Source organism: Marmota flaviventris, chromosome 3 (genome assembly GCF_047511675.1).
Source record: "Marmota flaviventris isolate mMarFla1 chromosome 3, mMarFla1.hap1, whole genome shotgun sequence".
In the NCBI taxonomy this organism is placed as follows: Eukaryota; Metazoa; Chordata; class Mammalia; order Rodentia; family Sciuridae; genus Marmota; species Marmota flaviventris.
This window is the reverse complement of record NC_092500.1, coordinates 105,071,759-105,097,164: the sequence shown is the minus strand read 5'-3', so window position 1 is coordinate 105,097,164 and position 25,406 is coordinate 105,071,759. Positions and strand designations below refer to the sequence as shown.

The following is a 25,406-nucleotide window of genomic DNA, read 5'->3' as shown; positions in this document are numbered from 1 at the left end:
CCTCTCTCTCCTCTCCTCCTTTTCCTGTCACAATTTATACTTATAGGAGGCAGACAGGACTCCATTTTGACCTCAGAGATATTATGAGTTATGTCCAAAGTCACACAGCTTATAAGAGACAGAGCTCACCCTAGACAGAGCTGAGCCTAGCTAGACCCATTGGATGTCCTGTCTTACTGCACAGTGCTCGACGACCCACACTCTGGCACAGATCCCTATAACTCTTCTTCTCATTTTCCCCCTCCCTCTTCCCGCTCACACATACACCTCTCTCTCTCTCTCTCTCTCTCTCTCTCTCTCTCTCTCTCTCTCTCTCTCTCTCTCTCGGAGGTGGAAAGAGGAGGAGGCCAGATCTAGCAGGATCTGCCTTGACCTTTGACCTCCTTTTAGCCTAATGACATGTACTCCCCGCTGGGCAAGGTCACTGCTCCAGGTCTAGGTCTGCTACCTCCTTGTTTCTGTCTTGTATTCTCCTGCGGTGACCCCAATAGGGCTGTGAGAGTGAGAGCCAACCTCCAGACTGGCCCATCATGTCAGAGGCCAGTGGAAACCTCAGAGTGGTGAGCAAAGTTCAACCCAAATCATGGAGCACCAGACATCTCAGGTCACACCACAGGTCAATGAAAGCCCCATATGCATAGGTCTGCAGGGTGCCTGGGAGGATTTTGTGGAAAGTCATGGTGTTTGGTTTAGAAGTCTGAGACGAGTTGTAGAGAGGAAAGGTTCTAGCCCAGGGGAACGGGTGGGGAGGCAGAGCAGTCTTGGTTCAGGGCGGGCACAGGGAACACATGGGGGTCTCAAGCCAGCTCTTCAGCTCACATTGCAAAGAGGGCAGCTGCCTGGCTGAGCATCTGGAGGCGCTAGGGCCTCGCGGAGTGCCGAAGCGGGAGGGGAGAGCGCGGGGGCTGGCGGCGGCGGGAGCCGCACGGCGCCGAGCTGCCTCCATCCATGGCACGGAGTAGCGGCTGCAGTGGCGGCGGCAGGATCCCGGCGCGATCCGCTAGGTCCCAGCCCAACGCTGAGCGAGTAGGAGACGCGCAGCGGCCGGGCTTTCACCGGCCCAGGAGCACTGCCCTGAAACTCGGGCCGCGCCGCCGGGGGCTGCCGGAGCTGCGCTGACAGCCGCACCCGCGTCCTCCCCGGCGGGGCGCTCGCCGGACATGCCCCCGGGGCGCGGCGGCGGGGACCCCAGGGCTTGCATCCGCCCAGGGCCCCCCGCCCCGCCCTCGGGCGCCCTGGGCCCCCGCTGAGCACGCCTCCCGCACCGCCGGGTCCCTCCCGCCGGCTCGCAGCTTGGCCCCAGCACTGTGGGTCCCCGCGGGGCGATGGGTTGATGGGCGCCAGGGGACGCAGGATGCGGGGGACGCCCGCGCGCCTCCTGCTGCCGCTGCTGCCGTGGCTGCTGCTCCTGGCGCCCGAGACTCAGGGCGCGCCCGGCTGCCCGGTCCCCATCCGCAGCTGCAAGTGCTCAGGGGAGCGGCCCAAGGGACTGAGCGGCGGCACCCCAAACCCGGCACGCAGGAGGGTAGTGTGCGGCGGCGGGGACCTTCCAGAGCCTCCGGAGCCTGGCCTTCTGCCAAACGGCACCGTTACCCTGTGAGTACCCTACACCACTGGCCCGAGCCGGGACGAGAGGACAAATGCAGGCCACAGGGGAGGAGGAGAAAGGGGGCCATTCCGCCACTTCAGAGACTCCAGGACAGGCCTAAGTCCAAGCGCTGAGCGGGAAAGTTTGGAAAAGTAGGGGGAAAGTTGGAACGTCGGGGCCGCGGAGGGAGGAAGGGGCTTGTGCGGTCAGGTATGCCCCAGAGAGAGGCACCGCGGGTCACCTGCACAGGTAAAGTGGAATGCACGCTGGCAGGACGTCCCTGCCCCTTGTTTCCAGCCTAGGCTAGTGTTAGGGACTTTAGGGACCTAAAGAGGGTGAGGGCCGAGAAAGTTTAGGAAAGATGCCGCCCGCGGCCCAGTAGGTCCTTAAGATCGCAGCCCGTCTGGGGCGGTACTGCAGGAGTCTCCCGGGCTTTGGGGCGGTACTGCCTTCTCAAACTGAGGGTACTTGATCCGCTCCCCGGGCCTGCCAGCCCCGCTTCCAGCCCTTTTGCATAGGGCAGGCGGGAGAATACACTCAGAAAATCCGTTCTTGGAATGCGGGCGCTCCGGTCTGAATGAGACCGGGGCGTCCCAATTCCTCTTGGGTCCCTTTTCCATTGAGTGCATGTGTGTGGTGAGCTTGTGCAGGGTCTTGAGCGCCTGCCTGTTCTTTCCCTTCCCTGGAAATAAATGGAGATTTGGCTGTTTCTGATTGACTTTGCGCAAGGATTACGAAAAAAGAAGAGGGGAGGCGCATGCCTCCCAGACTCCTGTGATTCCCATCTCAACCAGGGACTCTTGCTTTACCGGCCACAAGCGCCGCTGCTCCACAATGTAAGCCCAAGTCTCCTCCGTGGGATCTTAAGTCCCGGCAACCTCAGGAGTATTTGCGACCCCTTCCCATCTTTGCGATTTCCTGCGCTGACCACGTGCTCATACCTCCACGCATGCCGTGGAGTTGAGGATTGGTCCGAGGTGCGGTCCCTTGCTTTCCCGTCCTGATCTAGCCTAAAAGCCGCTTCCCCTTTCCTGTCCTCCTGACCCCAGTGGCGACCGTTTCTCCACCACCTCTTGCTCGGGAGTTGGGGCTGGCTCCGTCTATTCGATTGTGTCCAGAACAATACAGTAACGCCTCTGGTTGGGTGAGTTCAGAGGCTGTCCGCTTCCTGACAGGACACAACTGGTCAGCCTGTGACGTTGGCCGCCTGGCCTGAGTTTTCCCCAGCTGGGGTGTGTGCATGCGTGTATGCCTTGGGGTGGAGGCAGTGTGTCTGTCCAATCCCAACTCGGGGATATGGCAATGCCAGAAAGGCACTAGTTGCTATATCCCAAACCCGGCACGCAAGAGGGTGGTGTGCGGCGGTATTTAAGGGTCCGCAGGCCTGGGCTTTCACCGGCCCCCTCAGTTCTGGAGAAGAATTGCTTGCTGTGTGGAATAGTTGGGCTGGTCTCAGTGTGAGGCGGAGCTGCACAATGATAATCAGTTCTGAGATTGAGATGGGGGCTGTGCACTAGCTCCTGTGGCTGAGTGCACGCACGTATGTGGACCTTGTCTCTGTATGCCTGTTGGTGGGGATTAGGGAATCCTAACACAGCCAAAGCAGAAAGAAAGTGGGGGGAGGTCGAAAGGTGGTTTTGCAGTACATCTTAGAATGATTTGGCAAGTAATGCTTTCCAGCCATGGCTAATTCCCATTGACGCCACTCCAAGGAGAGAGTGGGGCAAACCTTGGTGAGAATATATTGTGACAGAGTGACAGCAGATGCGACTCCTAGCATACCTTCCCATCTCCAATCCTCCCCAGAGGAAGGTTCCCCTCTTTTCTCCTAGGACACTGACCTGGCTGGTTGAAGACACTTTTCAGAGGAACAGGGCCCACAAACCTGACTTCACATCCCCACAGGGACAATGGACAAGGCGGGCAAGGAAATTCCTTGAGAGCCCAATAACCCATCAGCCTGGGTGAGACTGAAACCCCAGCCAGACACATAATCCTGATCCTGGTGGTGCCCTCCTTCCCCCAGCTGGCTTCTGAAGGGAAAAGGGGGGAAAAAAGTTCTTCTTCGGCAGAAGTAGGACAAGGATTCCTTCTCTTCTTCTTTTTTTCTTTTTCTTAAATTTTTGCTGTGCTGGAATTGAACTCAGGGGTGCTCTACCACTGAGCCACATCCCCTGCACCGCCCCCCCTCGCCCTGTTTTAACTCAGGGGCACCCAACCACTGGGCCACATCCCCAGCCCTATTTTGTATTTTATTTAGAGACAGGGTCTCACTGAGTTGCTTAGTGCCTCTCTTCTGCTGAGGCTGACTTTGAACTGGAGTTCCTCCTTTCTCAGCCTCCTGAGCCACTGGGATTACAGGTGTGCAGCCCTGTGCCAGGTACCAGGATGCAGGCCCCATAGAAGTGAAGGGCTGGGAAGGGGTTGCCACTTCTGCCTGGCAGCAAAGCAAAAGACTAAAAAAAAAAAAAGCAACAACAACAAAAACCATGGGAGACTCCATCATACTGCCACACCCTCCCAAACTCCTCTAATCTAATTTATTTTCCACACAGAATTTCCCTTTTGCCTTTTAGCTTGTCACCTGGTACAAACAAAAGACATGAGCCAATTGTTTTTGCATTGTGGCAGTGTCCTCCCTCCCTAACATCCCCTACATTCCAACTTAGGACCCTTTCCTTTCCTCCAGAATGGGCCTGCAGGTAGGTCCCAGTCACACGAGTCCTCAGGGACCTCAGGATTCCACCTTGGGAACCCTGACAGACACTTAGTGTTGGGACTCAAAGTGCCAGAGAAGGTCCTGTCTGCAAGGGGGCTGGCTCCCTTCTCAGTTCAGAGAGAGACTGAGGAGTGAACAGTCCTGTTTACCTCATTGGAAACCCTTCCTCCACCCTGTTATCTCTACTTCTGCCTTCTGTTTTTGTAGACTCCATGCCCCCTCTCCCCCACCCTTTGCTTTTTTTTTTTCTTTCATGGACTTTCATTTGCAGTTTTCCAGGAAAGTGGAGCTTTTGGCTTCCTTCCTGATCCATCTGTGCCACCCCACCCCCAGTCTCACAGCTCAATCTGCAGGGCAGCTGTGGGCACAAATGCTCTTGTCCAGAGCAGGAGCCTTCAAGGGCCCCTCCGGAGAGAGATGTCCCAGGGAGAACCTGGCTGTGGATAGGAGCCCACTGTGAGCCTCCCCTGACTCCTGGGCAGCAGCTGAGGGCCTGCCCACTGGTTCTCGGCTCTGGAAATTAGGGGGAGGAGGAGAGGGGTCTGAGAATAAGGAATTCCAGGAAAGGACTGATAATAGATAACTCCAGAAGGAAATCTCCTATGCGGACCTCCCAGGGCATCTGAGCAGCCCCTCAGAAGACGCCAGCCAGTGTCATAAATTCCTACACTGTCTATACTGAAAAGGGTCTTTGAGATAAGCAAGTCCAGCCCCCACATCTTACAGCTTAGCACACTGAGGCTGGAGAGGGACAGGGCCTGAATAATGATCTCACAGCTTGCTGGAGTCAGCATCTGACCTAACCAGTTGGGCTCTTCTAGCTTCCCTGTCAGATGAGGGCCTTGCTCTTCACTTACCTGGACTTGGGACACAAACACTGCTTTAAAATCCCAGATTTTTCCAGGAGGACCAAAGACCTTTCAACCTGAGACCATTCCAGACTGGTGAGAAGGAGGCAGGCGTGGACAGGGCAGTTCATATTTCCTCAACCTGCTTAGCCTCCCATCGCTGGTTTGCCCACACTGGGGAGAAGGGGCAATCTGCCATAGATGTGCCCAGAGGTGGCTGTGTGTTTTTGCTGGGAGTTCGGTGGTCTTGGTGGGGAAGGATGGGAGATGGGTAAGGAGGTCACTTCATGGCCCTTGTGCAGTGCTCCCACCTCAGGGAGGTGGCTCTTGAGCAGTTCTGTCCTTCTGGACCTCCAGTTCTGGACTGGGACACAGTCACTGCAGCCACCAGGATCCAGTTAGGGGAATTGGGGGCAAAGTGTGCCAACTGCCATGCACACAGCCCAAGGGCAGGGGAAAGATGCTGGCTGGAGGGGCGGACCCAGCCATATTCCCCCACCCCCTTCTCTTCCACCCTCTTTCCCCCATATGGTTCTCATAAGGTCTGGGCTCAGAGACAGCAGCCAGAGGAAGTGGCTGTGTACAGAGAGCTTTTGTGAGAGAGAGGAGGGGGAGGGGGAGAGAGGGAAGAGAAAGAAAAGGGGGAAGAGACTGGAGACAGAGAAGGAGAGGGGAGGCTGGGAGACTCCATCATACTGCCTTACCCTCTTGGGGTGCAGGGTCACAGTTCAAGCACCCCAGGTGGGCTCTTAGAGCCCCCTACCCCTTGCCTGTCTGAAGTGAGGGACCCAGAAGGATTCAAAGTATCTCCAGAATCTTCCCATCTATATGCTTGAGGGGCTAGAGGTACCAGCCCAGGTTCTAGGAGTTCTGTCATCTCCTCCTGTGGGGCCTTGGGAACCCCTGCCCTTAGGGCTCCCTCTGGTGTTAGGTTCTGTGATTCCATCTCAGAGCACTGGGCAGAGAGCAGAGCCCTCTGGGGTTTGCAGGTCCAGTCCTTATTGTAGCAGAGAGATTGGAGAGGCCATCATGCTGCATTCCAGAGATGGCACTATAATTCAGCTCCCAAAGGGTCCAGGACCCAGAATGGGTTATTTAGGACTGAAATATTCAGAATATGCGCAAGAACCCAGCCACTCCTCAGTCCCAAGGAAGTCCCTTCCTGCTGGCTACTGTAGATCGCCCCTCAGTGACTGGGGAGGGGGAGTGGCAACTCTTAGCCCTGGGGTGAGTCTGAGAATATTCCCCCAAGGCATGGGCAAACCAGTGTAATTTGAACCTAACCATAGATTGACCCTTAAATTGGGGGTCATGTTTTTAAAGAGAGAGAGTGTTTCTAAGTTTATCCCACATGGGAGTCATTGGGATAAGACCTTTTTCTGAAGGAGAAAAAGTTCCAGCTACTTGTGAATTGATCCAGGTCCTTCCACTCAGTGGCGGGTTGGCTGCTCTCTTCACCAAAGCCCAGAGAGAGGAAGAAAGTTCCTTAATGCCACACAGCCTGCCGCAGTACCCCTAACTCTTCTGTCAACTCTGAAGTACAGGCTGCCCAGGGAGGGAAGGGGAAAGGAGAGGAGCAGAGGGAAATGGCCCTGGACTGAGGGACCAGAAGGAAACTCTGGTGACCGCTAGGAAGGGCCGCTGAGAGGGGCTGTTTATTTTCCTTCCCCCAGCCCAGCCGCTGTGTTCTATTTAGAGCTCAGACACTGACAGGACGAAGCTGCCTCCTCCCCTTCCTCCCTCCTAGGGGTGGGGGGGGAGGCATCCTTCCCAAACTCCAGAACATTCCTTTGCTTTTAGGACTGGGCTATGGAGAGGGGAGGGCAAGGAGGGAAGAAAGCAGACAGACTGAAGTGAGCTAACCGGGCAGCCTCCCAGGACCCACTCCCCCAGCCTTAGCTCCCATATTCCTCTGGGAGCCAGGGAGGGCCCAGATGGGGGATCAAGGGGGTGTGCAAGATGGATGGGGCCAGGTGAGGGGCAGGAGAACCCATCTGTCACCGAGGAGCAGGCAAGGGGGGTGGAGAGGGAGAGTGTGGCCCGAGGAGGGAGTTCCAGCCTGCACCAAGGGGCCAGACATCTTCCAGCTGGAAAGGGAGGGAAGGTCTAAGAGCCCCCTCCTCCCACTCCCTCCCCTCCCCCTGCCAGGGCTCCTTGTCTTGCTGGGAATTGTGTGGGGAGGGAGAAATGCTAGACTTAGGACTTCAGGAGACTCAGTCCAGGATGAGAAGGCTATCAAAGATGCGGGGGCTGGGGTGAGGGGGAGGTCCTACAGTCCAGACCCTTCTTTACTGAACAGGAAATCCACAGAGAGGGGCTGACCTGCCCCAGGCCATGTAGTCCTACTCAGACATCCACATCTAGAGCTCAGGGCTCCTGACACAGAAGTCACCGCTGCAGGTGGAAATAAAGAAGCCACACCAAAAAAAGGACTCATGACTGATGAGATAGGACAGGGACTGGGGCACTCTGAAGCTTCTCAGGTCTGGGGTGGCTTTCCATCCTGACCCCCAAAGGTCCTTCTGCAGCAGGCAGCAGGGGCCCAGAGGCTCATAGCACTGGAGTTTCAAAGGGTCCAAAAAATAGCATTGGCCCTTTCTTTACTTGAGTCAGGTTGCTGAAACAGAAAAAGTTAACAGACGAAGGAGATCAAGATGTTGAAGATGTTGTAGTACTGATAAAAGCTAGATTGCAAAACCTGGCTGAGAGGTTTAGCAGCGATGGGTTTAATCAGATTTTCCCACCCAGAGCGCATGCTCTGCCACACCTGCCCTGGAAGGAGCAGAGCCCACAGCACACGGCTTTACAGGCAGGAGATCCAGCTCCACACTGACGGGACAGAGCAGAGCGGATACACTAATTTCCTCCATGAGGATTACATGAGTCAGGGAAAAGGGGATTCCCCCCAATAATGACCTAACAAGTACAAGTGACTTAGGGGGACCACTGTACAAAATTACTGCACAGAGATTAATCAGACTGACCCTGGGCGTGTGAGACCTGTGGTCTCTCTACATTGTATATCCAGGTGATTTATCCCCCTCTCCTAAAGGGACTTGGACAACCCGAAATGAATGTGACTCTTAAGGGAGCAGCATCACAAAGGACTGGACTACCCAGCCAGGCTAGCATGGAAAAGGACGGATGCTCTCTTCTTGGAATGGGGGATGCATAGCTAGGTAGGGACTGAAGGTAGAAAGAAACTGTCCCCTGACTCAGGAGAACCTGGAACCCCTTCCCTCCACTCACTCAGCCAGTGCCTACTGTGTGTTCCAGCCTCTGCCAGGAGGTGAGAAACCTGCTCTCTGCCCTAATGAGCCCTACAGACACAGTAGGACCAAGATATAAGCTCACAAAACTATGCAGGATCAGGGTTCCACATAGAACTTCTAGGGAGGAAAGGTTAAGGATCTAATTTATACATAGGTATATTTATGTCTATATCTATATCTACTCATGTGTGTGTGGTACTGGTGATTGAAGCCAGGGTGCTCTGTGACTGAGTTACATCCTCAGCCCTTTCTGTTTCTTATTTTGAGACAGGGACATGCCAGTGGCTGAGGCTGGTCTTGAACTTACAAACCTGCCTCAGCCTTCTGAGTAGCTGGAATTACAGGGGTGTGCCACCATGCCCAACCAGGTCCATTTATATTTTAAAAGAAGCCTACTGTCTTTACTCACTCAAAAGTTTGGCTCCCCAGTGCTGGAATTTTAGGCCATATGCAGAGGAATTATTTAAGATGGGTTGGGAGTTACTACTGAACTACTGCAAATACACACACACACACACAGAGAGAGAGAGAGAGAGAGAGAGAGAGAGAGAGAGAGAGAGAGAGAGATGCAAATGTGTTCTACCCTCTTGGACACCTCTCCCTCCACCTAGGGAGGTTTGAGTTATGAATGAATGAAAGCTTTGGTGTGGATGGTTACAACAAACTGTATTCCTTATTCTCTAGCAAGGGTGCTAGGACACCCCCCCCCCCCCCCGCCCTTGAAGGCACACTCATCACCTCCCACAAACACCTGTAGCACTTTTTCTTATGTTTACTCCTCCAGATACCATCTCAAAGCTCAAGGTCAATCCTTCCCATCTAAGCCCCAGTTCCTTGGATCTACCTCCTCCCACCAAGATGGGGTGAAGGTGCCCTTGCAGAGAGGGTAGATAAGAGTAAAGGACATAAGACCTTCCAAAGAAGCTAGGCTTGAGATAAGGAGACAAGCAGGAGTCACTGTAAGACTATTTTTCCTCTTGACCTTATCCTTGACTTTGGGCCCTACCTAGATGGCCCAACTTCTAGGCTGAGTTCAGGGGCATTCTCAGAGCTGGAGAGGAAGCCCCTACCTGGGTTATTGTATTACCTGCAGGTATAATAGAAGTTTGGGGCCAATAGTTTGCTTGGGGCCAACTGGACAGGCTTCTAAGCAAGGCAGAGATGGTAGGGAAGTGCAGGAGTAAGTAAGGCAGCTTGCATGTCCTCTCAGACACTTATGTGGCTTATAGTCAGGCTCAATAGACATGATGGGCAACCTCAAAGGGAAGGGAAACCACAGAAGTGCAGTCCTTAGTCTGAAGGTGTGTGTTGAAGCCGGGCCTTCTGGCATTCCCTTTGGAGATCTCGACATTTACATTTTAGAAGGAATGATTATTTTGTAGGTCTTTTTGATATCAGCAAGTAGACCAGCACCACCACCCCTCACTGCTCATCTCCCTAAACACCACCAAGCCTCCGGCTGGAGGTGGTAGAGTCTTCCCAGGCTTCAGGAACCTCGCAATGGTCTGGACCCTCTGTGGCTCTAGAGTCAAACTCCTGAGTGTACATCCCCAGATCCAGAGACATGGCTGTTTCATCTGGTTGGTTTAGGGAGGGGGACTGACATGCACGACTTTTCCTGCACATGTGAGAAACGATTATTGCAGGCGCGTGCTGGCTCCATGCCCCACAGAGCATGCCCACGTGACTCCTGGAGGGTCACCTTTGATGTCGGGTGGTATCTGGTGAGTTCCTGTGGCTGCCCAGAGGCCACAGGGCTTCTCTGTAGACGCCAGCCACTCGCTCCTTTGGCCTCCAGTCTCATTAGTGGTAACTCTGCTTCTCTTCCCTAAAATAGGACCCCAGCTGGCAGACCGTTCAGGAATGGACTTGGTGTGCCCCCTCTGTTTGGCCAGGTTTCAAACTCTGGAGTAGAGAACAGGGGACTCCAGGGACTAACCCTCCTTCCCATGGAAAACTTGCTTGAGGTTGGGGGTGGAAGGAGGAGGGAGGGCTGGGGCGGAGGGGGGGCAGGAGAAACTGAAGATGCCTGGCTGGGAGAGCAGGGTTAGTGCGGTTGGAAGGGGACCCGCCAGGCTGGCTCCCTCTGAGGCAGTAAGGCAAGAGGATGGTGCAGGCTGAGGAGGTATTTGTGTGAGGAAATTAAAGAGGATCCATGTTGACACTGTTTCTGGGACAGCTGGATGGAACTGTGGGACCTAAGCTCCCTCCTTGCTTTCCCAATTGTGTGACCACCCTGTCTGTCTTCTTCCCGTGAGACAGCCTAGAGCGGTGGGAACATTTTCCTTCCCATTGGATGAAGCTGGGTGGCATGTGTCCATCTACCCCTCTAATAGCCCTCTAACTGCCAATTTTCCATCTGCCCATAAAATTCCCAGACCCAGGGGCTTGGGGTGTAGCTCAGTGTAGAGCACCTGCCTAGCTTGCTCCAGGCCCTGGATTCCACCCCTAGTACCACTAAAAAATAAAATCCCCAGACCCATGCACTTGAGAACTTAACCCACAAACACAGAGGTGGCCACTCTCTGGATAAGCCATGTTTAAAATAAATTTTCTCAAACTGCTCCAGGTGGTAAAAAACAAAAGATCCAATTCTGGGTATTTGGGGACTGGCATCATGTAGCCATCTGCCTGCAGCCTGTCCAGGAGCTGGCATGCAGCTAGACAGGGGCCCACTGGGGAGAAGGATGAAATACTCTTTGCCTCTCTTTATGAGTGGGTCAGAGGGTGGGGTTCAGGGCTATGTCCCTGCAGCAAGAAAAAAAATTGCATTTCAAGACTTTCAGAGCTAGAGTTTGTGCCAAGCAAGCCAAACCGAAGCATGGGCTGCAACTGACCCTGACTCCTGTTCTGCCCTCTCCTAGTACACATAGAGGCTGCCTCAAGGAGGCACAGAGAGAAGTGGATCCAGCATACAGGAGATTGAGGCTCAGGTTAGAGAGTGCGAGTAGCATTTGACAGGGAGTTAACCTTGCAGCCAGGCCAAAAAATAAGTTGTTCTGGGCCAGAGGCTCATCCTGGCTTGCCTCGGGGTCTGGTCTCTAATTTTTTGTTCTGCCCCCATCCCACCCCACAAAGGCACATGGGCGCTTGTGATATGAGTGATCTAAATTGAGATGTGCTGGAGAAGAATACATCCCAGATTACAAAGACTACATACACACAAAAGGGAAAATATTAATAATTTTGTATATTGATTATATATCGAAATATAATATTTTGGATAAATTGGATTAAATAAATATTTATTAAAGTTAATTTAAAAAAAATTTAGCATTTTTTTTAGTTGTAGTTGAACACAATACCTTTATTTTATTTATTTATTTTTATGCAGTGCTGAGGATCGAACCCAGGGCCTTGCCAGTGCTAGGTGAGCATTCTACCACTGAGCCACAACCCCAGCCCCTAAGGTTAATTTTTAACCTTTAAAAAATATGACTACAAGAAAATTTAAAATGACATATACAGCCCACATTGTATTTCTATGGGCCAGCTCTGATTTAAAGGATTTGATCTGAAAGAAGTTAGGACTAATAGCTGAAGGGTCTGAAGAATGCAGGGAGTCCCCGCCCCTAAAACCACCTCTGGACTACTCTGAAACCAGAGTCCCAGGTTTTAATCTTGGGGACTTGGAAGTAGGAGAATATTTTTTAGTATTGTTTTTGATTCAATGATCTTTCAAAACAAAAAAGAAAATCTTCCATCAAAAACTCTTGCCAGACACAGTGGGGCACACCTGTAATCCCAGTGATTCCGAGGCTGAGGCGGGCAGATTGCAACTTTGAGGGCAGCCTTAAGACTTAGTAAGACCCTGCCTCAAAATAAAAAATAAAAAGGGCTGGGGATGTAGCTCAGTGGTGGAGCACTCCTAGGTTAAATTCCCAGTACCACCCACAATAAATAAACAAATAAATAAATAAGAGGAGCCAGAAGTCTGGAGTCCCCTCACTGCCTTCTTGATATGAATATGCTTTCTTGGTATATTCATCCACCCACTTTCAGGAAACTGGGCAAATCTCTTTGACAGCTCCTCTTTGCCTGGTCCCTCTCCTCTTCCTTACTATCTCTCTAGGCTGCCCACTCAAGAGAGGGACTGAACCCCAGGACTTCAGGTCATTTCTCCATCAGTAAGAGCATAGGAAAGAAGGGAAACCCTTTTGCTACAGTCCAGGGCAGGCGTGTTTGGGCTGAGAGGCTCATTAAAGCTTTCTAATAAGCAATTAAGTGGAGGGATGAGCCCTTTGGCTGGTCTGGCAGGCCCTCCTCCTGGCAGGGAGTCTGGCAGAGAAAGACTGAGTGGGTGGGCGGAGATGAGACTGGGAGGGGGGTGCCTATTTCCTCCTCCCTTAAATAAAACTGAATAAACAAACAACTCAGAGGGGGCAGTGGCAAAGGCTGAGGCCAGGGCTTCTTCCAGATCTAGGGCTCTGTCAGCTGTCTGCCAGGACTACAGGCAGACTTGGGGAGCAAGGGTACAGTGCAGCCCAGCCACTGGGCACTCAGGCCCTCTGAATTGGGGGCCTTGAGAGTCCAGAGTGGTCATCTATGGACAGGGTCCTCAGTTCTCAGGAGAGTGTGTTAGAGAACCCAAGAAGGGCATCCATCATGTCCAGACCTGCTGGGCTTCTTCCATCTGGAGCCAAGTCCTGTCCCAATTGATTCCACTCTGCTCTGGATGTTGCAGAGAAGGGATAACAGGGGAACTATGGGGTCAAACCTGGGGTTCCAAAGTGGAAAGGGGCATCTGATTTCACACCCACTCAACCTACCTGCACAGAGGGAATGGAAGTTTCAGTATCTGCCATGCACAACTCCATTTACACAGAATGCAGCACGGCTCTAACAGCGAGCCCAGGATCCCAGGGCATCTGCACTTTCCAGTGTCTGATACCGTGTTCTAACTGTGTTCTCCCTGTCCCTTCAGGCTTTTGAGCAACAACAAGATTACTGGGCTCCGCAATGGATCTTTCTTGGGACTGTACCTGCTGGAGAAGTTGTAAGTGCTGGGCATGGTGGGGCAGGCATAGGGGATGCTGGCGCTGGGTGGAAGAGTCACTCTGGGGAGGATAAGGAACGCTGGTTACTGAATGACCCCAGAACCTGCATGGCCTGGTCCTGCCCAGGACTTGAGCACAGAGGACAGAGCAAGGGCTGGTCTGGTAGAGCAAGCAGCTTCCTCACCAGCATCAGCAGAGAGAATTCTCACTGGTCTAGGCAGGGATGGGGCTAAGCGAAGCTCATTAACGCTCTTTAATGAGCAATTAGCTGAGACGACTGAGCCCTTGAGCTGGCCCCCTCCTCCCAGCTGGGGGCCCAGCATGAAAGGGCTGAGGGAGACTTAATGTGACTGAGGCCTCTTTCCTTCTGAAAAACAAATCAACAAACAAAGCCCCAAGGGGGCAGAGTCCTGGGCTGAGAGTGGGGAAAGTTGATCATTTCTAAGCCTCCTCCCCCAGCCCTGCCTGGGTTTAAAGAGTTTAAAGCTGCATCAGCAGCAGTGTGCTTCAGGCTGCCTGTAGGTCCCCAAGAGCCTCCTCCCTGGCCAAGGACCCTCGAGGTCTGGTGGCAACCAGTAAAGTTACTGAGAAGGCACTCAAGGCTATGGTAGATGGTGTGCAAAAAGAGTGGGGAATGAAGAAGGTCCAACCCCTCAGCCACAGCAAGGTGTTCCTAAGGGCCTCGGTTGGGTGGGATAAGTCCCTGGTGGGACACCTGGCTCAGCCACTTAACCTGCCAGATGAGAGGCTTATACTAACTGCTCCAAATTCCCTGTTCTGTTATCAGGCTCTGGGAACCTCAGCCTGTACTATGGCTTTGGGTCCTTGTTCCCTTCACAGAAGTGAACTGCACCTCCTGTCTCTCCTGGAGACTGATTTTTGCTTTCTCTCCAACCCACAACCTCCTCTTCCATCTCTCTCCCCTCTTGTGAGACTTCTAAATTCCTCCAACAGGGCAGGGTCCTTGGCCCCCTCTACTACTCTTTTGCCTGAAAACTTTGGGTCAATGCAAAGGGCGATACAAAAGAAGTTGTGAAGGTGCTCTGGAAGCGCCAAAGAGACCACAATCTAGTGGAGACCACAGACAACACCATAGACATTAGCATTAAGTAGTTGGGGTTTCTTTCTGTCAAGTTCAAAGGAGGCACCAGAAAAGGCTGGGGTGTTCAAGCATAATGGAGATGCAGTTTCTACAGGGCATGGAGTTTAGATCTCTAACATGATGGATGTCTTGGGAAGTAGCCTCTATCCCACCCAGCTCACAGTGGAAGGGAAAGCTTTGTGCCCAAACTCCCACTCTCCAGGCTAGGAGGGAGCTGGATGACCTAGCAGGGATGGTGGGAGAGAAAGGGGGCCAAGTCCACATTCAGAGCAGAAAATTGCCATCTGGGGCAGGCTGGGGGCCAGAAAGAGTCTTGGGAGGTGACGGTGGGTACATGCACAGTTCTGAACCCAAGTCCCTCTGACCAGCTGCTCTGCAGCAGTATGATATTGACAAGGACAAAGGGCTGCCTCCGAGTTGCTATATCAAGCTTCACTGGTTGCCAGTAAATTGGGAATGTTTTTATCCTCCCACAAACCCTTAAGCATTTGGGAGCTGGATCCTCCCTTAGAGGGTCCTTCAGGCGTCTTCTGGAGGAAATGAACTATAGCTGCCTCTCCAACCCTTTGCCCAGAGGGCCAGACCTGGCTCAAAGTTCCTCTACCTTCTCAGCACCAGCCAGTGAGTGCTGCTTTAAGTCTCAGGTGGCCACAATTCTTCCCTTCCCATCCATTCACTACAGTCTGTTTCCTACTCCTATCCTTCAATCTGACCAGGATATCTTTTTTTTTTTAATGAAAATGAAAAGATAGTCCCTCTCCTTCCCACCCATGCAATGTACTGAATTAGGTTCCTCTCCCTGGCCAGTACCGTAGACCCAGGAGACCACACAGCAGGAGCATTCAAAGCATGGGAAGGGATCAGAAACCTGGGAGGACAATCAAGAGACTCCTGAGAGCATCTGTCTCAATGCTGAGCCATGGGAAGTAGGAGGAGTGCGGGCATGAGAAAGGGCAGTAGAGCCGGAATTCCCAACTCAGATCTAAGGGTTTAACAAGTTATGAATCCCTTCATTCATTTTACAGATGTTTGTGGAGCCCTCTCTGTGAGCTAGGCTCTGTTCCAGGCATTGGGTGCCTTCCCCCATGCCACCTACCCTCTACCGATAGGACCCAGGAAACGGCGAATATGTGTATCATATCGTAGGATATGCGTACAAAGAAAAACAAGGCAGGGTAAGGGGATAGAAAGCAAAGGCACAGGGATGCTGCTTTACCTAGTGAGGACAAGGAAGACTTGCTCTTAAGGTGATCGGGACCTGAAGGGATAGAAGCCAGGTAGCTATCTGGAAGAAGGGGTGGAGAGAACAGCCATCATGAAGCCCCTTGGGTCCTGGTGAGCCTGAGAAACAGGACAAGTTAGGTACGGTAGCACACATCTGGAGTCCCAGCTACCTGGGAGGCTGAGGCAGGAAGATTGCTTGGGCCCTAGAGGGGATGGAAATGGAACTCATTGAAGGAGTACTTGCCTAGCTCGAGCGAGACCCTAGCCTCAATCCCTAGCACTGCAAAAAAAAAAGAAAGAGAGAGGGAAAGAAAGAAAGAAAAAGAAGCACAGTGTGAGTGGGCAGACAGCAAGGGAGGAAGTGGTGGCATCAAAGTCAGGGTGATTAGAAATGGGCATGGGCTCAGGTGTAGGGCCTTAGTTTCCCCACTGTGAAAACACAGGAGCGGGGCAGTGGGTGGGGTGATCTATAAGGAGTATTATTGGTTTAAAATCCCGTGACCCTTGGATGTGTATGATATCCACATTGCTGCTTAGAAGGTTCAGAGCCCACTGATGTGGGAGGGGCCAGGCTTTCAGAAGAGGGGCCCTCTGGGCAGGGGGTGTGTTGTACCACTGCAGGGATGAAGGAGCTGAGTCTGCAACCTGGCTGATTGCCTCCTTACTGATTTTACATCCATCTATATATACATATACACATACACACATGCACGCACATACATACACATGTGTTTTAAGGAATTGGCTCGCATGATCATGGGGACTGGCAAATCAGGAGTTGCCACAATCTTTTTTTTTTTTTTTTTTTTGAGAGAGAGAGAGAGAGGAGAATTTTAATATTTATTTTTTAGTTTTCGGCGGACACATCTTTGTTTGTATGGGTGCTGAGGATCGAACCCGGGCCGCACGCATGCCAGGCGAGCGCCCTACCGCTTGAGCCACATTCCCAGCCCATAGTTGCCACAATCTTGAGGCAATAATTCTTGTCCAAGAAACTGCAGTTTTTCCTCTTGAAGCTTTCAACTGATTGTCAACTTCCATTGTCAAAGACAGTCTTTAAGAATAATTACACCTGGCCCAGTGGCGCACTCCCATAATCCTAGTGGCTCAGGAGACTCAGGCAGGAGGATCAAAAGTTCAAAGCTAGCCTCAGCAAAAGTGAGGCGCTAAGCAACTCAGTGAGACCCTGTCTCTAAATAAAATACAAAATAGGGCTGGGGATGTGGCTCAGTGTTTTAGTGCCCCTGAATTCAATCCCCAGTACCCCCCCAAAAAAAAGAATAATCACTTTTATTTAATTCAACTAATCGTAGGTGTTCCCACATCTACAAAATATCTTTACAGATTAGTGGGTTTGGTTTTGTGTGTTGTATGTGTATGCGTACTAGGGATTGAACCCAAGGTGCTTAACAACCGAGCCACGTCCCTCCTTTTAAAAATATTTTTTATTTTGAGACGAGGTCTCACCAAATTGCTTAGGGCCTCACCAAATTGCTGAGGCTGGCTTTGAACCTACAATCCTCCTGCCTCAGCCTCCTGAGCTGCTGGGATTACAGGCATGCACCACCTTGCCTGGCCTTTTTAAAATTTTTTGAGACAGTTAAATTGCTGAGACTGGCCTTGAAATTGTGATCCTCCTGCTTCAGCCTCCTGAGTCGTTGGGATTCTAGGCATGCCTGGCTTTTGTTTTTATGAGATGGCATCTTGCCATGTTGCCCAGGCTGGCCTCAAACTCCTGAGCTCAAGTTGTCCTCCTGCCTCAGCCTCCCGAGTAGCTGGGACTACAGTTGTGTGCCTAGCTGGATTCGTGCTTTACTAAACCAGTGAGTACTGTAGCCTGGCCAAGTTGTCACACAAACTGACCCATCACAACCACCATCCCAGAGTGGGGAATGAGGCCCTGAATAACACAGACTCTGTGCCCAGCTCCTGGAGATGCTGAGACAAATGGGGCCTAGGAATTTTTTTTACAGTTTGCAGGCGATTCTCATGCTCATCCGGGGTTGGGAGCCAGTGGACCAGATGACCCCCAGACTGTGGCCTATTCATCACAAATAAGATGCCACAGCCTGGTGTGGAGTTGGTGCTCAGGAAACACTGATCTCTCTGTCCTGTCAGGCTCAGATGTCTAGGCTTGGGCAGGGGAGACCATAGCAGCTTAACATACCACAGTCCACAAGCAGCATGTCTCATGGGAGAGCTGGGATCTAATCTAATAATTAAAATAATAGATTCAAACTGCTCCATGAGGTGTCCACATGGCACAGAGTACCTCAAGCTTTTTTTTTTTTTTTTTTTAAACTGGGGATTAAACCTGGGGGGCATTCCACCACTGAGTTACATCCTAGCCACCCCCCCCCCTTTTTCTTTTATCCCTAGCCCTTTTTTATTTTTTATTTTGAGACAAAGTCTCCCGAAGTTGCCTATGAGGACCTTGAACTTGAAACCTCCTGGCTCGGCCTCCTGAGAGGCTGGGATTACGATACTGTTAGGCCTGAGAGAATGGGTCAGGTGTGCATGTGTGTGTGAGGCAGCACCTTGATGGCCAAGAGTGGGGAGTAGATCTACACGATGTCTATTTTGCAATGCAGGTGCCTGACTGAAGCTGGGGAAGAAGGTAGGCAGGTGATGGTGACAATTGTGTGAGCGCAGGCAGGAAGGCAGGAGGAGGGAGACAGTGGATGTAGAATGGGACTGTCTGGGAGGATCTTATAAGAGGATCCCATTCCAGAGAGGCTAGGGGTGCAGATGGGTGGACCCACCTCTATTAGCTGGGAAAGATGGAACAGAAAAACCTGAAATGGAGCCTATCAGAGGCTGTTAGGGAGGGCGCCGAAGGGCCCAGAAATGCATGAGTCCCTTCCCTGAGCCCTTCTATCTATATCCCATTACCTCATAGTCTGTTTAAGCCTGTGTGTTGCCCAGAAGATTTCTGGGGTAGGGAGGCTTGGGAGTGAATCCTGCTTCTATTGTTTACTCTCTGGGTGCCTTTCCAAGCCTCAGGTTACTGGCCTGGAAAATGGGACTATGAATGACTCCCTGACAGTGCCCCAGACAGCCTGAGTGTTCAGTAAATGGCAGTTCTCTGCCTCTCTGAAGAATTCTAAATTGCAAGGTGTTGCCTGGCCACCTGTCCTTTGCAGAGCTGTCCAGACTTTTCCAGCCTTGTGCACTTGCACAAGCAGTTAGGTGTGTCAGTGCTCCCCCCACCCCTGGGAGTGCTGGGGAATCCAACCCAGAGCTTCACAAAGGCTAGGCCAGCACACCACTACACAAATACCCCCCAGCCAGAAATGTGAGTACTTAAAGTAGGCCGTGACTCATTCCTCTTGTCCTCCTCAGTCGGGATCCTCCACCAAGCACATACAATGGGGAGCAAGCCACCAGAAGACTTTTCAAGGGGTCGGAGGGTGTTCTGGTCACAGTGAGATGCCCCTAGACTACGAGTCAAGGAGGCCACATTTCAGAAAGCTTCCAGAAGAGTCCAAGGTAGCTAGGTAGCAGTGCTCTAGAGTATGTGGATCTGTGTGGACACGGGCCCCCAGAGGCTGATGCAGAGGCTGGAGGAAAGGGCCTGGTGAGGGAGGCTGGTCAGACCAGGGGATGATTTGTCATTGCCTAATGAGATTAATGAGCCCCGGGGGCTGGTATGCAGCGGGTGCTGGGGCGCTCATTAGAAGCAGATGCTCATGGGAATGAAGGCAAGTGGGGGCGTGGGGTGGAGGGCGGGCACACTCACACGCCAGGTGGTTTCCATTAATCTGTAGGCGGAGCCAAGGGTGAGGCCTGGGGCTCTGTCCCTCCCTCTAGTTCCCATCCCCACCAAACTGGGGAGGAATGCCACACAGAAGCTGGGGCACAACTGATGTTTATGGAGGAAGGTCGACAGGTTCTAGGACAGCCCTATTGTTTGCTGGGGGAGCCCCAATGTCTGGCACAGTGTACGTGCTGAATACATACCTGTTGGTTGACATCAGAGACAAGAGCCCCTGCCCCCACCCTTCCCGCGCAGATTGGGGGATGGGAGTGAGGCTGGGACCATCCTTTTTCCTTGGGCCCCAGAGTCTCCCTTTCTCCTCTCCCCAGACAACCTCTATACCTGCAGGGGTGTTCTGGCTCTCTTCACAGCAGCCCACACTTTCTAAAGAACCCTGGAAATCTCCTAGGGCCCATGGCAAGCTGCTCTGTGGCCTCCAAACCTATAATTTGGTTTTCAAACCCACAAGCAGGGAGGTCTGTGGGGGCCAGAGGGAGCCAATTTGGTGCTGCCCCATCCTGAGTGAACATGGGTACACACACACACACACACCATTAACTCACACACTCTTAACAGCTCTAATGGGGTATAATTTATATACCATAACTTCACCCATTTAAAGTACACAATCCAATGTTTTTTAGTATATTTTACAGAATTGTGTAATCATCCCCATAATCTAATTTTAGAACATTTTCATCACCCACAAAAGAACTCTTGAATCATTAGCCCTCACTCCCCATTCCTCCACCGGCTCTTCCCCAGCACTAAGTAACCACTAATCTACTCTCTGTCTCTATAGATTTGCTTATTACAGACATTTCATATAAATGGAATCATATAACATGTTACATTTTTAAAATTGGACTCTTGCACTCAGCATAATATTTTCCAGATTCATCCGTGTTTTAGCAGGTATCAGCACTTCATCCCTCTTTATGGCCTAATAATATGCCATTTGAATAGTCCACTGGCTGTTGACCCATTTATCAGTTGGCTGACATCAGTTGATTGACATTTGAGTGCTTTCTTCTTTGGGGCTATTATGAATAATGCTGCTAGGAACTTTCGTCTACTAGGTTTTTTGTTTATTTATTTTATTTTGTTTTGATAATGCTGGGGGGGTTGAACCCAGGGCCTATAGCATGTGAGGCCAAGTGATCTGCCACTGAACTATACCCCCAGCTCATCTACTGGTTCTTGTGTGGATATTTGTTCTCTTCTCTTGGATGTATACCTAAGAAACAGAAGTGCTGGGTCATATGGTTACTACAATTGCCAAACCATTTTCTAAAGTGACTGTTCCATCTCCGCACTCCACAGCCTCATCGATACTTGCTATTTGTCCTCCCCCCTCCCTTTTTTTGCACTACTGGGATGGGATTGAACCCAGGACTCAAGAATGCCAGTATGGGGTTCAACTGAGCTACATCCCCAGCTCTTTTTACTTATTCTTTTTTAATTTTTAAAAAATTCAGACAGGGTCTCACTAAATTGCCGAGGCTGGCCTTAAACTTGTGATCCTTGGCCTCCCTGAGTAGCTGGGATTATAGGTGTGCATCACCACATCACAACTGTCTTTTTTTATCATAGTCATTTTAGTGGATGAAGTGGCATCTTATTGTGATTTTGATCTGCAGTTCTCTTACAACTAAGTGATGTTGAGCCTCTTCTCATGTGTTTATGGCCATCTCTATGTCTTATGCTGCCCAGGCTGGCCTTGAACTCCTGGGCTCCAGCAATCCTCCTGCCTCAACCTCGCAAGTATCTGGAACCACAGGCTCACATTACCACATGAGTTCTTTGAAGAAATGTTTTTTAATCATTTGCCCCCCCTTTTTTTTTCAGCTGGGTCATTTGTCTTTTTTAAAATATCTATTGTTTTAGTTGTAGATGGACATAATATCTTTATTTTATTTATTTATGTGGTGCTGAGGATCGAACCCAGTGCCTCACACATGCTAGCAAATGCTCTACCACTGAGCCCCAGCCCCAACCCCGGGTCATTTGTCTTTATTATTGAGTTGTAATCTTTTGAAATCCCAAGAAGTATTATACATGTAACTCTATAATCCCTTTCAGGAGTGATAGTGCCCTTTGAGATTTTCAGGAGATCAAAGTCACAATCCCTTTTGGATAGAAGTTCCTGATCAGATATCTAATTTGCAAACATTTTCTCTCATTCTGTGGTTGGCTTCTACTTTTTTGAAGGTATCCTTTAAGGTATAAATGTTTTTTATTTTTTTATGCCCAATTTATCTTCCATTTTATTGCTTGCGCTCATACACTGACGCTTACATGTTCCAGTTCCCAAGCTGCTATTTTCCTAAGAAGGGCAGAGGGTGTTATTGTTCCCAGGAACTCTCCCTTCGCGTCTACCTTAGGGCATTCTCCTCCACAGTGACACAGATACATGGATGGAGTGTGCCTGGTGTCCAGGGAGGGGGAACATAGACCAGGTAGAGGGGAGGGTAAACTTAACCCATGCTGCATCTTTCCAAGAACAGGGCTCTGAGGAAGCAGCCAAAGCATAAGAGATTCCACATCATAGAAACATCTGTGCGTCCTTGGACTGGCTACTTTATCCTTGTGACCTCACCTAAAAAACGAAGGGATCAGCTTAGACAATTCAGAGCAAGGGTCCTTAACATGGGTTCCACAGTGTTAGGCAGGCTGCATTTTTTGGGATAGGACTCCAGGGCCTTCATCAGATTTTCCAAAGGATACACTAAACAAGAAATGTTCAGAATAACTAGTCAGTCAGGGCCTTGCAGACCCCCCCAAAACATCCAGATTCTGTGGTCACGTTTCCTTCTGTCCCTCAGGGTACATACAGCCTCAGAGTTGCTTCCCTAACGCTGAGGAACCAGGAGGTATAGGTTGCCACAGGGCCCATGGGGATGTCAGAACTTAGCCCAGAGAGCAACCCCTAGCTTGTCCCCTCAAGACCAGGAGAGGAGCACTCCGGGGGACTGCCTTGGTCACCCCTGAAGCCACTTTCCAGGCAGACGTTGGGCAAGAGGGAAAGAATGCCAACACTTGGTGGAAGCTCCCCTCTCAGAGAGGCCCCACATGGCTCGCTCAGGCTGCAGGAAATCGAGGGCAGGAAGAGGGGCTGGGGCCTGAGGGGCCCCCTTGCTCCCATCTGCAGAGCATCAGTGGGGCAGGCGGGTGGGGATTCACAGGGGGGCCTGGGGAGGAAATGAGAATAAACACAAGTGAGCAGAGAGGGAAGGGGCGGGAGGGGGGGCTGCGGCCTCAGCCCCTTGGCAGCCCATGAAGGGAAGTGACACAATGAGGAATGTGTTTCCCTCGGCCGTCCCGCATGGGGGTGGGAGGCAGAGCCCTGAGAATCGCCAGACCCCAACAGGGGCCAAGGGGCACGTGTTGGAACAACACCGGAGGGGTGGGTTGTGAGGGTGGGGGCCTGGGCAGTAAAACAGTGGGGGGTGGACAGGCAGTAAGGGTAACACTGCGCCAGGCCAGCGGGGTGCTTACACTGCCTGTGTCACTTCCACTCCGCCCCTGCTCCGCATGCAGTGTCTGATAGGGCCTGTCCCTTGCACATTCCTCATGGGTGCCCAGCACTGTGGGCACCTTCCCGGAGCTCCAGCTTCCTCTAGGAAGCTGGTCCCTTCCTGTGGCTTTCTCTTTTTTCTTAAGGGGACTCAGGATTATGGAGGAGGCTGAGTCCTTCATGTGAGAGGGAACTGTGATATGAGGTGCCCTGGCCATGTTCCTCTCCCCCCACCACTGGAACTGTGCACAAACAAGCCCCCTAATGGGACAGCACCTCCCTTCCCTGGACACCCATTTCCTCTTGCCCAGCAGGGAACTGGCTCAGTTAACTCCCTCCTGTCCATAATCCAGACAGGTTCTGAGGCTTTGGCAGGCAGAACCAAGACCACCTCCACCCTCCGCCTGTGTCTGGGCTGGAGGGCTGCAGGGCCTTGGATGGCAGGTTGACCTGAGCTCTCTCTTGTAATCTGTGTGTTTCTGTGCCCTTATGACATTGTGGTTGCTCCAGGAGTCACCCACTCACTCTCTGCCTCCTAATCTTCTGGGCACTGGGGTGAGGGCAGAGAGGATGTTGGAACATGGGCAGTGAGTGATCAGGAAGGCTCTGAAAGTGCTCTGTGGGCCTCAACCTGGTTTGAGTTGGGCAGGAAAGACCTGGTTGGCCCTTGTGTTGGTTGGTGATGACCACTGGCCCTTTAGGCATCTCTCTTCCTGGCCATGCCCAGCGTGGAGAACTGGGTCAGGAAGAAAGCCTGTGAGTCAGCATTCAACTTAGTCCTCACTGGTCCCCCCAAGAGCCCAGAGGCCCACCAGGGCAGAAAACATTTGCTTATCCACCAGCTACCCTCCCCTGTCCCTTGGAGCAATCTATCTGCAAGGATACAATAATTATAAAATACCTCGTGATGGCCAGGCTCAAGAAGATTGTACATTTGTGTAGCAATTTTCAAAAGACTCTTAACACCTATGTTCAAAGACTTCCCAAAGCAGCGAGGTCCTCAGGGCAGCTCAGAAATGGAGCGTGTAAGAAGCTGAGGCCTCCTGACTCCCAAGGCAGTGTTCTCTTTACCCTTTGCTTCTACCCAGTTCCTCCTCTGTGGCCCTTCTGAGTCCCTTCCCACCCTGTCTCTTGGCTCCTGCATTGGTTCTAACTTTGTCCCCCAACCCCACTGCCTATAATGGGGGTTGAACCCAGGGCCACCTGCTTGCTAGGCAAATGCTCTACCGCTGAGCAACACTCCTGGCCCTTTTCATTCCTTATTTAGAGTCAAGATCTCACTACATTGCTGAGGCTGGCCTCAAACTTGCAGTCCTCCTGCCTCAGTCTCCTGAGTAGCTGGCAATGTTTTTCTGACCAGTACTTCATGATGGCAACCAAGAAGGTTGAGGAGACCTGTCTGGATCATTAATCCAACTTCCCAATCAGTGATGAGGAGAAGAGATTTAGAAGGAAATCAAGTCCCAAAAGAAAGCCAGTATAAGGTGGTGTCCCAGAGGGGTTGAGGTGTGAGGGCTTTCCCACTGTCTCCCACAGGGACCTAAGGAACAATGTCATCAGCACTGTGCAGCCTGGAGCCTTCCTGGGCCTGGGGGAGCTGAAGCGTTTGTAAGTGGCATGTTTTCCCCCCACCCCCCACACACACCTCCCACCGCTCCCCTTTCCCCAGATCCAATGAGCAACCACCCCTCCTACCCACCCCAAACTCCCCCTTCTCTACACTCCAAGCCCCCATTCAGCTGGTATTTCAAGCCAGCTGTGGCACTGGGCCCCATCCCACTCCCCACGCTAGTCCCCCCAGCTGCTCACATGCACAAGCCATCCCATGTGCTGCCACATAACTGACTTCTTAGTATGTGTCTCCCTAGAGATCTTTCCAACAACCGGATTGGCTGTCTCACCTCTGAGACCTTCCAAGGCCTTCCCAAGCTTCTCCGACTGTGAGTAAGGGGTGAAGGGTGTGAGATGGGAGCTGGATGGAAGGTTGGGGAGGAAGAAGGCAATGCTAGACCCTTACAGGTCCCTACATTCTCTTCTCTCATCCCTCCCCTCCTCTGGCCCAGGGAGACCCTAAGATCCCGTCTCACTGTTCCCTGCCCCCTGCAGAAACATATCTGGAAACATATTCTCCAGTCTGCAACCTGGGGTCTTTGATGAGCTGCCAGCCCTTAAGATTGTGTGAGTACCTTTCCTAGCCCAGGACCAGACCCCTGCTCCCTTCCTCTGCTCAGGAGGGAGTCACATAAACATCGTGACCACTGTGGACAGCCTGATGAGTAGGCAGACAGCAGTGCCTGGAACCCTACCAGAATCAGCATGCCTTTGGTAATGGTGATGGCACACACATACCCAAGTTTGCCCTCTCCGGCCTTGGTCCCGTCC

At 51.8% G+C, this 25,406-nt stretch overlaps 1 protein-coding gene across 1 annotated transcript in view; it reads left to right on the top strand.

The window, feature by feature from the left end:
* The first annotated feature begins 929 nt into the window (after window positions 1-929).
* The window catches only part of Adgra2 (adhesion G protein-coupled receptor A2), a 37,504-nt gene continuing 13,027 nt past the window's right edge, over window positions 930-25,406 (top strand). The window contains exons 1-5 of the mRNA XM_027939332.2: window positions 930-1,596; window positions 13,352-13,423; window positions 24,561-24,632; window positions 24,893-24,964; window positions 25,131-25,202. Of these exons, the coding sequence (XP_027795133.2) occupies window positions 1,334-1,596; window positions 13,352-13,423; window positions 24,561-24,632; window positions 24,893-24,964; window positions 25,131-25,202 (551 nt within the window). The 5' untranslated portion in view covers window positions 930-1,333. The remainder of the gene's footprint in view (window positions 1,597-13,351; window positions 13,424-24,560; window positions 24,633-24,892; window positions 24,965-25,130; window positions 25,203-25,406) is intronic.